Consider the following 15623-nt stretch of genomic DNA (forward strand, 5'->3'; position numbering starts at 1 on the left):
ATGACTCTAAAAGGGCAAGGTTAATTTTTAGGTGTTCAGGTGTGACTGCACCTTTAGTCAGTGAGGGCATATTGGCTGGCACACATTCAGGTTAATGGGCTTCAGTGTTCGTTTGCAGTTAACTTTTTAATGTTCATAAATCTGGTATGTGCTGAGGTGGTTTAAAGCATAGTATAGGTTTTTAGGTTTGCAAATCTGTGAACCTCTGCCTCTTTGAGATTATTATTTTTTTTTTGTCATAATGTGGGAGGGTATCCTCTCTACCCTCTGCTCATGAGGTTATGTACGTCTTGTAGCACTCTTCTGAACACCAGTTGGAAGGAAATTTCTTTTCAGCAAGTGTGGACTGATTCTTTTCTCTTATAAGGCATGTAATTATTTCAGGTACACACTGATTGATTAACACAGAAAACAATTGGGGCTGTTGAACTTTCTTCAAATTCCATAGAAAATTAAGTTCAGCTATGTTTTCCAGTACAGTGATGAAATGAGTATTTGTATATACAAACATCAACATGCTTAACTACACACTTTCCCTCCAGATATGTAGTATTTCAGTCTGTTTATACAGAATATGGGAGTTGGGTGAGGAGCCATTTCAGCATATGTATGACTTATTAAAAGACAAATTTTAAGCAGAACTGTATCCTAAACTGCATTATGGTATTGTACTCAAACATTGATTTCAATGGGACATTCAACTTCCTTTATAGGAACAGAACAGACTCCTTAAACTCTTACCACAAAAGTGGTCCATAGTCATGCAAATAGTCCCATTGTCTTCAATAGGATTGATCAAATGATTAAGGGTTTACAGGATTAGGCTCCAAATTTGTAAACTGAAATTGTTATGGATGAAACTGCCAATGCCTGAGCTGTCAGATCAGGAACTTCATTCAAATAAAGGTGGGCAGATGTGTGATAAGTCCTAGCTCTGTTGCTAAGATGAGGAACATATTTTCAGCAAAGTTCTTTGCAGATTTCTGAGGCAGCTGGTTTAAGGCCGTCAATGTCCAGTATTATCATCTTCACTTATAGCTCTCTCACCCACAAAGCTGGAAAATGAGACATTTGTTTTCTTTGTTTTGCTGCTTCAGTTAACAAAATGCATGTTAGACTAGGTTGGCTGCAAAGAAGAATTCTGTATACACTGGGGACAACACTTGATTCCTGTAAGACTGCAGAACTGGGCTGACATAATCCAAACATCCTCTGGTCAGTGCAAGCAGAGGCATTCCTCTAATGATTTGGACTCGATGTGTTGCATGATGGATGTCATGGATAATTCAGACCAATGGGGAGAAACAATAAAAAACACTGTTTAAACACTTTCCATCCCCCCCAACCTCTCTCCTCTTGAAGACTCCTGACCAACTTAACAGCACAATACATATGCTAACAAACTTAAACAAAGCCTTTGTTGTGCTGTTAAAGCCTTATAAAGAAGCAGAGCACAGCCCCAACCCCAGAGAGGGGGGCTAGCCCCAAGACTTTCCTGTACCCCATACCCACTAAAAATCTCTTGCTGGTACTCCACAGTGGAGGGTGCCACCCTATTTGCACTACTGCCTGGATCCCCTCCATGCCTGCCCAAGACTCAGGGGTGGGACCAGCCTCTTCCACCCAAGGCCCTGCCCTGGCTACGCCAAAAGCCAGAACTGGGGAGTAGTAAGAGCTGGCCAGGAAGCCCAGGCTGCTGTGGGAAGCCCCAGACCCTCCATCTGCCCTGGGTCGCATGCCCCAGGGAGTAGGAACACAGGCGCACCCCACCCCCCTGCACAGGACCAATGGAAAGCTCCCCACAGCCATTGGGCCTCCCTGGCAGCTCTTATCAGGAGCTGCCTCTGGCATTTAGCTTGGCCAGGGGGCGGGGCCTCGGGGAAGAGGAGCAGCCAGGGGCGGGGCCCAGAGGGGGGTGGGGCTCCTGCATATGTCCCGTTTTTTCAGTTTGAAAACGGGATCCCCCTAGAAGGGAGTGAGAGGGATAGTGTGGGGGAGGGGGAAGCTGGAGGACGAGATGGCGGCCCCTGCTACCTGAGGAGAAGGACACAGCGGGGGGGGGGCTGATACAACCTGCTGCAGCAGGGAAGAGACTCGAAAATGGGTGCGGAGGGCAAAGTCTGGGCGAGAAGAGAGGCGGGACGCGGCCATTGCTTCCCCCTCTCCCTCCCCGCGAGGAAGAGCTGTGTCTGACCCTCCTTTAGCTTTCCAGGCCACACTCAAGATGGCCGCCAGACCCAGACAGGCCACACTCTAATGCCCCACCCGCTCCCTCTCTGATTGGCTGTCGCCCCCAGCAATCTGCAATATCACCCAATCAACCTCTTTGTTTGGATGCCACCTGAAAGCGCTGCGGCCTAGTACTGCTTCGGTGTAGAGAGAAGCCTGGCGCCGCTGCCGGAGGGGTCCTGGCCGGGTGCGGGTTGGCCACTATGAGCCGGCTGGGCCCTTTTCTGGTTGCGCCGCGGCTGCTCCGTCGGCCGTGGGCCCTGCCGAGGCGGCCTAGCAGCGTTTCCATAGTGACGGGACCCTGCGCGGGCCTAGCAGGGCCAGGCGCCGCCGCCTCCCTGTGCTCGGGCCCAGCGGCTCCGAGCCTGGCCATGGAGGAGCTGCTGAGCCGCTCCGTGCCCCCGCTGCCCCCCTACGAGACGAGGGAGAAGGCGCCGCCGCCGGCCGAGCTCCGCAGCGCGGAGTTCATGCGCTCCTACAGGGCCCTGGAGGCCGGGCCCCCGCGGGCGGAGCTGCTGACCCGCCTGGCCCAGGACTTCGGCGTGGACCACGGACGGGTGGCCGAGTTCAGCGCCAAGGTGCTGCAGGCCCGGGAGCAGCAGAGGGAGCCGGGCGCCCTGCTCCAGGCCGAGGACCGGCTCCGTTACTACCTCTGCCCCCGCTACCGGGGCCTCTTCCAGCACTTGGGCCGGCTGGAGGGCGGGCTCCGCTTCCTGATGGAGCTCAGGGGTGACCTGGTGGAGGCGCTGGCGGCGCGGCATGCAGAGGGGCCGCACGTCAGGGTGAGAGGAGGGGGGCCCACGGGTGGGGTGGCAGTGGCTCGCGGGGAAGTTCCTAGGTGCAGGGCTGATGAGACGGGGGCCCAGAGTTCCTCAGCTCCTCCCCCAGTGTTTGTGTAAATGCAGTGAAATGAGAGGCGGTGGGCCCCAGCGAACAGGATGTACCTCGGGCCCCCCATTACTGTCGAAGGGCCTGTCACTGCAATACAAATAATGAGGATGGTGTGAGGGGTGGGAAACCCAGGACGCTGCGGAGGAAATGTTGCACTGCTGAGGTGACATGGGCATGGCACAGGGAAGACCATGGCGTAGGCTGCAGATGGGAGCTGTTGTGTCTCTGCTAGTAGTTAGATGAGCCAGAAGGAAGGGGCGGCATTGGCATGAAGCAACGCGCTTGTGGACATCCACGTCCAAACTGCAAATTCTCTCACACCTTGCAGGAGTAGCTGGCTTGGTATGACATAACTGGTGAGGTGAATGTACTCTGATGCCAAGGATGTGCTTTAGCTACATTGGTACGACACATGCGTATGTCTGCACGGCATTTTGGAGAGAGCCTGCCAGCTCAGGTTAACACACTGGGGTTAGTGGAATTCACACTAGTGCTCTAAAAATAGCTAGAGATTTGTAGTTGTTGCTCGCTCTCTGAAGCGTAGAGAGGGGTGTGGGCTTCAGATCTGGAGCCACAACTTCAGAGTGCTGTCTAGAGAGCTATTTGTAGAGTACTAGCATGAATACCATTGTCCTGAGGGTAGGGCTACACTTGCAGCTGTAGAGCGCTTTAAGTTAAACCAGCCTTTGTAGAACGCACTAGGGAAAGCGCTCCAGTCTGTCCACACTGAGAGCTGCAAGCGCAGTGGCGTGGCCACATTTGTAGCAGTTGCAGCTGCATTGGGAGCAGTGCATTGTGGGCAGCTATCCCAGCGTTCAAGAGGCTGCAATGTGCTTTTCAAAAGGGGGTGTGTGTGGAGTGCAGCCTGCACTGCAAACAGAGCTCCCCACCTCCATCTCACTCACTCAAAGGCAAACAGTAGCTGTTTGTTTTTTTTTTCTCGGACCAAATAAGCATCCCGTCTTGGAACCGGAAATCTGAAAGGGCACTTGCGCCTCCCGAGTTCACAACAAAGACAAGAGAGACCACTTTAGTTAAGAGGATTATGGATGCTTCCTGAGGTCAATCAGCATGTAATAACATTACTACTCGTTTATACTGGAGCTGCAGCGATTCACCCAATACACAACAGCTGTTAATATCTCGGGGAGGTGGAGTACCAAGACTGTTCTAGCCAGGGAGTCAGAGTGTTCTCCATGCCTTGCCAGTGTGGATGAGGAGTAAAGTAGAGCGCTCTGGGAGGCTTTATTGTGCTATAAAGGGCAAATGTAGCCAAACCCGTAGTATGTTGATCTTAGCTCGAGGGCACACTCCAAAACACTGCGTAGAGATGTGGTAATGCTAATGAAGCAAGATGTTAGGAGAAGATGTCACCCTGAGGTGCCTTGGAGGTGGCAAGCTGGCCCAAATGCCTGGGTCTGACCTCAGGTGTCTAGCCCAAGGTGCAGCTTGGCAGCAACATGGATACTGCTATTTTTAGCATGCTTTCTCAAGTGGCGTTAGAGTTTGTCTGTTACCAAGGCTGGGAGGCATGCTCTCAGTGTAGACCTAACCTAAGAAGCTACTACAGTAGAACCTCAGAGTTACAAACTGACCAATTAACCACACATCTAATTTGGAACTGGAAGTATATAACCTGGTAGCGGTTGGTCTCTCTCCCCCATCCAAAAATGCAGTGCAGTACTGTGTTAAACATAAACTACTAAAACAATAAAGGGAAAGCAGCATTTTTCTTCTGCATAGTAAAATTTCAAAGCTGTATTAAGTCAATGTTCAGTTGTAAACTTTTGATAGAACAGCCATAATGTTTTGTTCAGAGTTACAAACAATCTCCATTCCTGAGGCGTTCATATTCTTGTAGCTGAAATTGCATATCTTAGATCGATTTCTTCTCTTCCTCCCTCACCGTAGAACAGACCTGACAGTTTTGTAACTGCTCTTAACTAGTGAAGTCATGACCTGGACAAGGTTTGTGAATTTGAGCAATAAATGCGGGACAATATATCCGGTTCTGGACCATGTGTACAAACCTGGGATGTTTGCGAGGAATCTGTTTGAAATACTCTAAAATATATACATATTGTAGCATGTTTGGATAATGTTGCAATTTTAAAACAACCACTTTTTAATGTTTTGGCTAATTTGTTTCTGACACTTGTGAATAGGACCCTGCACAGGTACAAAATTTATATCCACAGATATAAAGCGGATATCTGAGAAGCTGCAGGGCTCCAGCAGGAACCACAGTGGCGAAACTGCAGAAGATGCAGACCACTGCATGGAAGAGACTCCTGTCTGGGAGTGTATGAGTTGCTTGCACGCACTAGCATTACCAAGGGCAGCTGCTGGTCAGCCTGGTGCCCACCCCCGCAGCCCTGCTCACTGGTGGTACAACCACTTCAGAGGAACTGCCCAGGCTGGGCACTGGATCTTGCAAGTGGCAGTCCAACATGTTGCTGCTTTCGCTGCTGCAGTTCCTGGTAGAGCCCTGCAGCTCCCTGGATATCCACTTTATTTCCGTGAATATCTGCATCTGCAGATATAAATTTTGTATCTGCGTAGAGCTCTGCTTGTGAATACATGTCAGTGTATCCTCATCAACTAATCAGACTGCTCCCTTAGTTCATTCTTTTAAAGGTTTTAATTTTTGAAATAATTATTTTAAAGGCAGTGTGGTAACTGCTAGCGTTTGTTTTCAATTCTGCAACTCCTGTTTGCTCAATATGAAACTATTGATGCATATTTCTCTTGTTCCCTGCAGGATTGGCAAACTCCTTCCTCTAGTGCAGTGATTCCCAAACTTGGGACACTGCTTGTTTAGGGAAAGCCCCTGACTGACCCAAACGGTTTGTTTACCTGCCATGTCTGCAGGTTTGGCCGATCACGGCTCCTACTGGCCACGGTTCGCTGCTCCAGGCCAATGGGAGCTGCTGGAAGTGGCGTGGGCCGAGGGATATACTGGCTGCTACTTCCAGCAGCCCCCATTGGCCTGGAGTAGCGAACCACAGTCAGTGGGAGCTGCGATCAACCGAACCTGCGGACGGGGCAGGTAAACAAACCAGCCCTGCCAGCCAGGGGCTTTCCCTACACAAGTGGCATCCCAAGTTTGGGAAACACTGCACTAGTGAATTTTATGCAGTCTTTATCAGAGCATCTATTTTTCCAGCAGTTTATGGCTCCATTTTTTTCCGGTTGGGGCATTATGTCCAAACAGCTAGCCTATTCATTAGTGAAATCTTATCTCATGTGTCAGCACTGTAATTCTTATTTTTGCACTGCCTCCCCACCACCACACACACAAACTTGATTGATAACTTCTCTGATTAGTGATCTGATATAGCTAAACACATTAAGTTAACAGGAGACCAGAGGATGTCTCTTGATGTGATGTGTTTTTTTTTTCTTCATTTTAAATGGGTTGGGCACATCCTTCCTATTTTTTCTAGGTTATTATTGGCAGCCTTTCTTCAGGAAAATGACTTTGGCGCCGTCATATTATGCATTGTTTCCTTTAGTTCAGTAGAGAGGATTTGTGCAATGGGGTTTCCTAACTCAGCCTATGATGGTATTTCTGTTTGAAGCTGAAATTATCTTGACTTGATTTTGATCACAAATCTTGTTTGAAAAAAAACTTTTCTTGGAAATGTTTACAAGATGCATTCTTGTCTTTTATAATCGGTTATGGAGTATGACAACAGAACTACATTCTGAAATGCACAATCTGACATGCCATCTTCTGAAGTAAAAGCACGTGGAGCGAATTCGGTATTATGAAATGTACTTGTAACATAACTTCCCTTGTATTTGACCCCCTGTGTAGTCTGTCCTTTGAGTACTGAAACTATCAAAATATTAGATTATTTTTTAAAAAAATGAGATTCAGAATTTTTGTTTCTATTATAGAATGCAGTTAACAAGGAAAAGAGAAATTCAAAACCTAAAATCAATGTGCATTTTTGACATCTGGATGTGAGTATCTTGTGGACGTGCAGAACAGAATTCAATTTAGTGCTTAGTGACACTATTCAAAGGTAATTTTTTTGTAAATTTACTTAATTTTTTCATCCAGTTACATTGAACTTGTTTCCAAGAATTAACATGTAAAGAGCATTTGTGACGTGCTTATTTTCAGCATCTCTTTTTTTCTTCTTCATATGAGTGGAATTATGGTTCTGTGGGAATCGAAACATTCTAGGTTTGTAATTAGACTAGAGATTTCATTGCCTGAATTTAGGGAAGTGTTTTCCTGGATCTGTCAGAAGCTATTCACTTTAACTACAATGTTAAGAGTCTCAATCTAATGTTTTAGAGCACAGCTATGGAAGTCTTGGAATAATTGGCAGTTGTGGAGGAAGGGCATCTTGGAAGAACTGCATCTGCTGGAAGTCTGGGCCATATACGCAACTGTCCAAAATGTAACTGTAACCACTTCCTGATGGCTACTGCTCCATCCAATCACTTCAAAAAAACAAAAACAAACAAAAAATCCTTTTTGAAAAATGTAGGTAATAAGCATGCCCGGTTCTCAAAGAGAAAGCCTAGGAGAATGTTTCCACTCATCTCACAATCAGGCAGAACACAGTTTAAATACAATTTAAAAGTATATACAGCATTTGAGTATCTTGAGAGCAATTCTTCATTCCCGGTATTGGTTACAACACCGGGATGGTTCAGTAACCAGTGAGCCTACTCCTGCAGATGATTAAAAAAAAATCCTACTGCCCCCTATTGTCTTCCTCCTAGCTGTAGGAGGAGTGCTAGACTATTGAAAATGGCACAGAAGAGTCTTCTCAGAACTTAAGAGAGCTGGTAGCTGGATTCTGCAATACTAGAACTAAATATGTGACCATTTCTCCATCAAAATCTGCAGGTATTGTTTGAAATAGAAGGATGGCAGACCATTTAGTGATCATTTCTCTACGACAGGTGCATTGCTATTGAATTATTAGTGTAGTAGATGGTGAAATGGATGCAACATGTATCATTCTATAGTTATACCTGAGTATTTATATCTTCAGTGTGATGGATAACTAATAGATTTAGTTGGTCCAGTTTGTAAATCATGCCAATTTATCGTATTGATGGTAAAAACTGAATTAAACAGAAGTGTTTGCATAAATTATACCGGTTTTGTTCACTGTTGAGATAATCAATCATTAAGATGCAGAGAGGCAAGTCTCCCTCTGTGTTCACCTCATTTGATTCAGTTCCATAATGACACGCTGCCCAGGTATTGTGTGCCTGGCTGTATCCCACTCTTAGATACTGTTGTTGGTTAATGGATGATGGTAGGTGCCATGCCCTGATGTGACTGAACTGCCTCTTTTTTTTTTATCCATAATTCACAGTGGTGATATTTTTTTTCCTAAGTGACATAGCTGTCATGAGCCTTATCAAGGCAGCTTTAGTTCAAAAGACTATTTTATTTATAACGAACAAAATCTAAGAAACTGAGTAGAATAGTCCCAATTTTCAGTGCAGGAAAACCAAAGAATCTGAACATAAACATTGAACAAGGCATTGTACATACACTGAATAGAGGATAGTGTAAAGAAAAGAACACCCTGCAAATACAGAGGAATTTGTATTCAGGATTAGTATTCTAAGGTAAAACAGTCAGCGGAATCATGACTAACGGCCCAGAGAAAATAACTAGACTCTTCAGTGACTAGTTGCTAAGAAACAGTACATGTCTTCCCTGTAGACTTATAGAAGATGATAGATACTTCTGACCCAGCTGCAGAACTTCTGTTTAGACATATCTAGCAGCAAATGTTCAGCTGTAGATTACGTTGGTAGTAAATATAGAGCTCTTCCCCTGTGGGTACACAAAAATGCTTTTTGGTTTTCTGAGGGAAGAAGGGAAATCTGTTTTACAATCTGGGAGTTTTTCTTCCAGGAGATATGCCCCCGTGTTTCCTTCCATTAAAAATCTTGCAGGTGTGATAACTTTAAAGCATCAAACATGTGTGTAGTCAAAATAAAAGTAAGCCATGTGGACAATTGAAGAACATTGTTTTTGAAAATAGTACTGACACAATACTCAATAAATGGATTGTTTTGAATGAAGCAGGCATTCTGAAAATCATGGAAATCGGTGCCAGCAACAGAAGCTTATATGAGATGTTTTCGCTGCTGTTTAACGCTGACAGGATATATTGTTTTTTCTTTCCTACCAGTTTCCCCTTCTTCCCACATTCCTAACAGAAGCTGAACTTTTTCTGTGCCCCATAAAGTCATTAATTTCTTGATAGACTCCTGTAATGCACACGAGTGAAGCTTGTTGAGTCTGTTTCTTGAGCTGGATTCTCCTTTTTGCTGTTCAGAACCCTCTCCACACCTTCCCTATACCAAACTTTTCTCTTTCTGAAGATTAAATTATAAACAAACGAAATAGTATTTTTCAGTTCACCTCATACAAGTACCATAATGCAATCTCTTTATTCTGAAAGTGCAACTTACAAGTGTAGATTTTTTTTTATTGTTATCTATGGTATGGTTTCATCAGGAGTAGTTGAGGTTTGGGGGGTTTGTTTGGAATATGTAGAGTATAAGAGCTGTGTGGGGAGGCTTGCAAAATATCATATATTGTGCTTGAGTTAAGCTAGTACTCTTGGTCCCTAGGATTATGTCTAAGAAGCTGCAAAGAAAAACCTACAGCATCTGGTGTCACAGCCGGGACAGTTGATTTGGGCTTGCATGGTTTGGGGCTGCTGGGCTAAAAATAACAGAGTAGACGTTAGGATCTCAGGCTGGAGCCCAGGCTCTGAAACCCGGAGAGCAGGGAGGGTCTCGGAGCCCAAGCTCCAGCCTGAGCATCTACACTGCTATTTTTAATCCTGCTGAGACTACAAGTGCTCTGAGACTTGGTACGGTGGGTTTTTCTTTGCAGTGTAGACATAACTTTTGAGAGTTTAAACTCTTAAATTAAGTTTTCTTTTTGCTCACATCTGTGTGTGTCTTTTTTGTTTTGTTTGTTACTGAGGGACCTTGGAAGGTTCTGATTATATTCAAAGCTTCCAATATGTGTTCTTACTAGCTGAAGAACTGGAAATACCCTTTTTGTCCATCTTCCTTTCCATGTCACTGGGTTCCTTTTCTATTGAAGATGAGACAGATGTAATGGGAAGTGGGGCAGTGCACGCTCCTGCCCTCCGGCCTCTTCAGTAAAACCTGGTATTCATAAAACTAGTATGAATAGTAAAGTCCTTTGTTTGTATTTAAGTTGTATTTAAATTAATGAAAAAGGCCAACCATCAGAAAATATTACATAAAATTCTGTTGCTGCAGTGCTTATCTTTTAAAGGCAGGCTGAAGAGTATAAATGAAAATAATGCAAACTATGATGCACTTACAACTTTACAACAGATTCCTTTTTCATCATTAATTTTTTTCCCCCTTATTCCTCTGCAACAAAAATAGATCTGTAGCAGGGTTTAGGTAGTATTGTAAAATATATGCCTCAAAAAATCCCAAACAAACAACTTTCCGTTTCAGCACGTGTATGGAAGATGCCACTAAAAGGAAGTAGTTTGAAAGTCCATGAGTGCAAAGGAGTCCTAATACTTAGTCTTTGGAGGTGAAAGACTGCTTTGTTTTAGGGTCCTTGAACAGTCTCTACTGCATTTGCTTTGTCTCTGGATCATGCCAGCCTCAGAAGTTTATGCATTGTCTAACATAGGTTAGTAAAGGTTAAAGTTGTGGGTGGGAGGAAGTGAGAAGGGAGATTTTTGAATATGCATATTTTTTATGTGAAGGAAATGTGACAAACTTGATTGAGTCTGCAAATGAGGTCTGGGAAAAAAGCAAAGATTTGGGGATTTACCTTGCAAACTCCATTACTGTGATTATTATCAACAACTTTGCTCTAGGAGTTTTTCTGGGAAAAGCTAATTTAATTATAACTTTAGGTAGATTGGCTGCAAGAAGAGTCTGGAATTGCAAAATTAGAGTTTTACTAGCGTGGTAATTTAAGGGATAAAACATGCTTTTTGTAATAAAAGCTGTCTTCATTTTGGATTATTTGTATAAATTACCTTGGCCAACCGTGTTTTCCTTTGATGTGTGCCTTTTAAAAACATTTCCACTTTTATTTTAGTTAGGATATTATAGGAAATGTTCACACACTTTTGGAAAGTGCTTCAAGAAATAGTTGTTTATAAAAATCTTCATGTGAGCTAGAGTGCACCGGAGAATTATTTTTATCTGAGTGTTGTACATAAGTTAAATAGACCTGGTATTCATCCTCAACTGTACTTAATCGTAAAAAATGCTCTGTTCAGGCAGCCGGTAGTTTGATGCTTTTTAAATATGAGTACAGTGTAATATAAACTACTATTAAAAAAAATAGTCACAGAACATCACTGAAGGAGATTCATATTTCGGTTAGGATTAAGAATTAACATTTCAGTTTGGAAAGTAATTCTGCATCTGCAAATCTTCTGTAACATAGATGAAGGCAAATGAAGAAGATAAAATTCATTATAATGTACGATAATATAACTTTTTGAAATTATTTTATTCAACCGTGTACTTTGGTGTGTATTGTTGCTACAAAGCTACTAACCCCATTGCTGAATTTTATATTCATATACTGCTGCTTCACTTATCTGTACTCAAAAAAAATTCCAGATTTACATGGGGTTTAGGCAGCTGACTTCTGTTAACCTCTGCATGTGGCCACATCCTATTTAAAGATTTACATCTTCTATCCTGAAGTCCAGAGATCTTCTAGTAATGGGATATGATGTACATTGTAGAAAATTTTGCTATGGGGATTTTGAGCCACAGCAGCCGTAAAAGTCTATTTCTTTTGATCTAGTCCACAGAAAAGTGATAAACTTTCAGGTTATGGTTTTTAAGTTCACTATATTTTGTTTTCTGGTAAAAATTATTGCTGAAAACCAGGTTTAAGACTAAACACAATGAAGGATCTATTGTACTTATCTCAGTGTTCTCTTAGAACTGTTTTTTTTGGAAGGACTGAGTTATAGAAGTGAAATATGAAGTCCATAACTTACACTAAGTGAATCTTTTAGCAGGAAAAAGATCTCAGAAAAAAAGTCCTCACATTTATTTGAAAAGTCTTTAGTCTCCTTGTTGATCTTGAGAAGTTTCTCTTTTAAGAATCATATACATTTTGTCAGTCAGAATAAAAGCTGATACGTTATATAAAGAATGATTGAAGTTACAAGGTTAGAATTAACAAAATGGTCTCTACACATGCTATAAATTTGTCAATAGTTTACATTATTCACTAGCTCACTATAACTAGCAAAACTAAAGATAACTAGCTTTGTTCATTTGTATATGGGGATACATTTAGTTTGATTTAATTTTTTTTTTGGTTATTTTACTGGCATAGACAGATGTAATTGCTTAGACTCACATTAAAATCAGTGGAGAAAGATAACAGGCCAAAATGTTTTGTATGCAAAAAATGTGAAGGAAAAAAAAAAGGGCATTCATGGCTCCCAGAAAGTAGAGGTTCTTAAAATAAGACCATCATTAGATTTCTCCACCCCCACCCCTGGCCCCATCTTCGACAGTTGCTGTCCATCTCCTTTTCTCTGGCTGTTCCGCCAGTTCTTTTGTTTTCCTTTTCTTCCTTCCCCTTAACCTATTCCCAATTTTATTTTACTCTTGAGCATTTCAGCTGTTTCTCTGACGCAAAATGTTCAGCCATGTCAAGCTGTCTTTTATTAAAGTGCTTTATTAAATGGAAGATAGGAAATTAGAATCTGATACTCCAGAAAAAACTCTTCTTCTGCGTGAGTATCTATATAACCATAAGAATTTAAAGTAGAAAACTTCATAAATTGTTATTGTTCTACTAACTAGATCAGAGGTCGGCAACCTTTGGCACGTGACATGGGCCAGGCCAGTTTGTTTACATGCTGCGTCCGCAGGTTTGGCTGATCACAGCTCCCGCTGGCTGTGGTTTGCTCTTCCAGGCCAATGGGGGCAGCGGGAAGTGGCATGGGCTGAAGAATGTGCTGGCCGCTGCTTCCTTCTGCCCCCATTGGCCTGGGACGGCGAACTGCGGCCAGTGGGAGCCACGATTGGCCAAACCTGTGGACGCAACAGGTAAACAAACCAGCCCGTCCTGCCAGGATGCGTACTCTGGCGAGCCGTGTGCCAAAGGTTGCCGACCCCTGAGCTAGATAGTGGTGCTTCCTGTGATTGGTCACAATTAATCCACCTAAAACTAGCATTTCTGCTGGGGGGGGGGGGGTAGGAACGCTAAAGGGGAAAATGAGGTGTATTCAAACAGACAGAATCCAAAGGACCTGTCTTCTATGGTCATAACTGGGACAAAAGTCATGGTCAAATATTACTAAAACCGGAGTATTAAACGTAATGCCAAAATAAAGTCTTTATATTCTAAATTACATGTGCTCTGGTTTACAGCAATGCAGAGTGTGGCTGCTTATTTTTCCTGGTACTTCCAGTACAGCCCCTTTGGGGTCTACCAGAGTAAAGATAAGTAAATATTTATGGAATCCACATTTCTAATGCTGTAGTTCTGTACCCTGTAAAAAATGTAATAGTGTGAAGTAAGACTTTTGAGCCATGTCTGTTCGTACTGTTGGTAACCTTACTACTGCTGCCCAATTGCATATGTATCTATAGTGCAAACAATAAAAACAAAGATACCAGGGAATACAAAGATGCATCAGTTAGTGGCTTGGCTCTTTCCAATAGGTTAGACCTTGGTCAGGATGGTCCATTCTGAGGTGAAAGAGAATGATTGGGACAGTTGAATTGCAGGTGAACTACATGTATGATTTTGAAATTCTTCAAGTAGGCCTCTGTACTTTTCCAATAATGGGAGATGTGCTGCTGATGTAGCAGGATTAATGGAAAATGTCCACCTGTTGGAGCACCCATGCACTCTCCCTCAGGGCCTCAAATGTTCTGCAGGCAAGGATATAAAAAGAGACTCAAGTGCCTCGGTTTCATCAGACTGTTCAGTATTGCACAGACCAGGAACACTGGCTGAGTGTCAGACCTAGCTCTCTGGAAACAGTTTCCAAGTGCCTACCTTTAGATAAGTTAATTGTTAGTTCATAGTTTGTAGATAGTAGTAGAAAACTTGGGGGCCATTAGGTGCAGACATGCTGGCATTTGTTCTCAGATCTGTGATGCAAGATACTAAAGCTAAGAGATGGGAGTTCAAGAGGTGTGCTTTATGTTCAGTTTGTAATCCCCTTCCTGACCTGATCTGTAAAACTGCTAGCCTCTCTTTTATACCACCTTTCAAGATCTGTTTTGCCCTGGTGCTCACATGAAACTTGCCAACAATTTATTGCTAAGCTCAGAGGCCATCTTGCTGGTGACTGATGGGAGTTAGGGAAAGCTAATATTATGGTATAAATTAATATGTATATAAAATGAGATTTGTCTTGTCAACCCACACCCTTCATAAGTTGATTCCCATTTTAAAATGCAAGTAATTTGGGTCAGGGACATGCCAATTACTATGTTTATAAAATATTTCGTACATTGAAGTCCTGATTAAAATCTCTTGACACAACCATAATATGCATATTTAATAACTAAATAATTAGGCGTTGGTAACATACACTGGGTGATTATAAATACATAATCAAAATGTATAAAAATGAGGTGCAAATATCCTACTCATGCCAGCTTTATTAACTGGTATTTCTAAAATTATTTTTTGTGTTTTTTTTTTTTAAGTAGTTTTGGGATCTTTTTGAAGGAGACTGTGGGGCCAATTCATCCAGAGTGTAAGTCCCTTGAAGTGACTGGAGCTATATCAGGAATGAGTTTGCCTTCATAATTGTGGCAATGAAACTTTGCATGGAATAGTCAATGTACATAATTACATCTGCTCTTCAACAATGTGCTTATATGTGGTCCAATAGATAGCTTCTGAAATTTATCCTTCTTGAGATACAGGTCACTTGAATCCTAATTGTTCATTGGAAGTCTTTGCAGACTTTACACAGCCAGGGTGTGAGTACATTTGTTATTTGAATCAATCAAACCTACCCATTACTATTCTTTTCTTAATGATATTTTTTCTTTATGCCGCAGAATTTTTTTTTGATAACTTATTTTATCATGTTCCGCTTCAAATGGGAAATACAGAGGGACAGTAATACATAGCACATTACAACTAAAGATCTTGTAACTTGGGATGCAAAATTATTTGTGCTGTTTAATGCGTGTCATCATGATATGAAACTGAGCACCTCTTGCATTTAAGTGATTTCTGATGATGATCTGTTTGCTAGTGATCTAGAAAATGGTGTGTGGTGGTTTATTTTATATTCATTTTTTTTAAAGTATTCCTTTAGGCACAATAGAGCAGCACCAGTGAATGAATGAAATATTGGGGGGGGATTCTCTGGTAACTTTGTTACTGACTGCAATACAGAATACTCTGAAGGTCAGGCAGAGTATAGCAATAAATTGGAACAAACTCAAGTGTTGCATCTTCAGAGAGTTTTACTCTGTTTCCCTAGAGGTCAGTG

At 42.6% G+C, this 15623-nt stretch overlaps 1 protein-coding gene and 1 long non-coding RNA gene across 2 annotated transcripts in view; one reads left to right on the forward strand and one right to left on the reverse strand.

The window, feature by feature from the left end:
• Window positions 1-415: 415 nt before the first annotated feature.
• Window positions 416-2158, reverse strand: LOC127034314 (uncharacterized). The gene is made up of 2 exons (XR_007769349.1): window positions 2074-2158; window positions 416-1252 (listed from the first exon to the last, which is right to left on the reverse strand). It is a non-coding gene; the product is annotated as an uncharacterized LOC127034314 (long non-coding RNA).
• A 266-nt stretch (window positions 2159-2424) lies between these two features.
• Window positions 2425-15623, forward strand: part of MLYCD (malonyl-CoA decarboxylase) — a 58636-nt gene continuing 45437 nt past the window's right edge. The window contains exon 1 of the mRNA XM_050923013.1: window positions 2425-3011. Within this exon, the coding sequence (XP_050778970.1) occupies window positions 2433-3011 (579 nt within the window). The 5' untranslated portion in view covers window positions 2425-2432. The remainder of the gene's footprint in view (window positions 3012-15623) is intronic.

This window comes from Gopherus flavomarginatus, chromosome 14 (genome assembly GCF_025201925.1).
Source record: "Gopherus flavomarginatus isolate rGopFla2 chromosome 14, rGopFla2.mat.asm, whole genome shotgun sequence".
NCBI classification, from domain to species: Eukaryota; Metazoa; Chordata; order Testudines; family Testudinidae; genus Gopherus; species Gopherus flavomarginatus.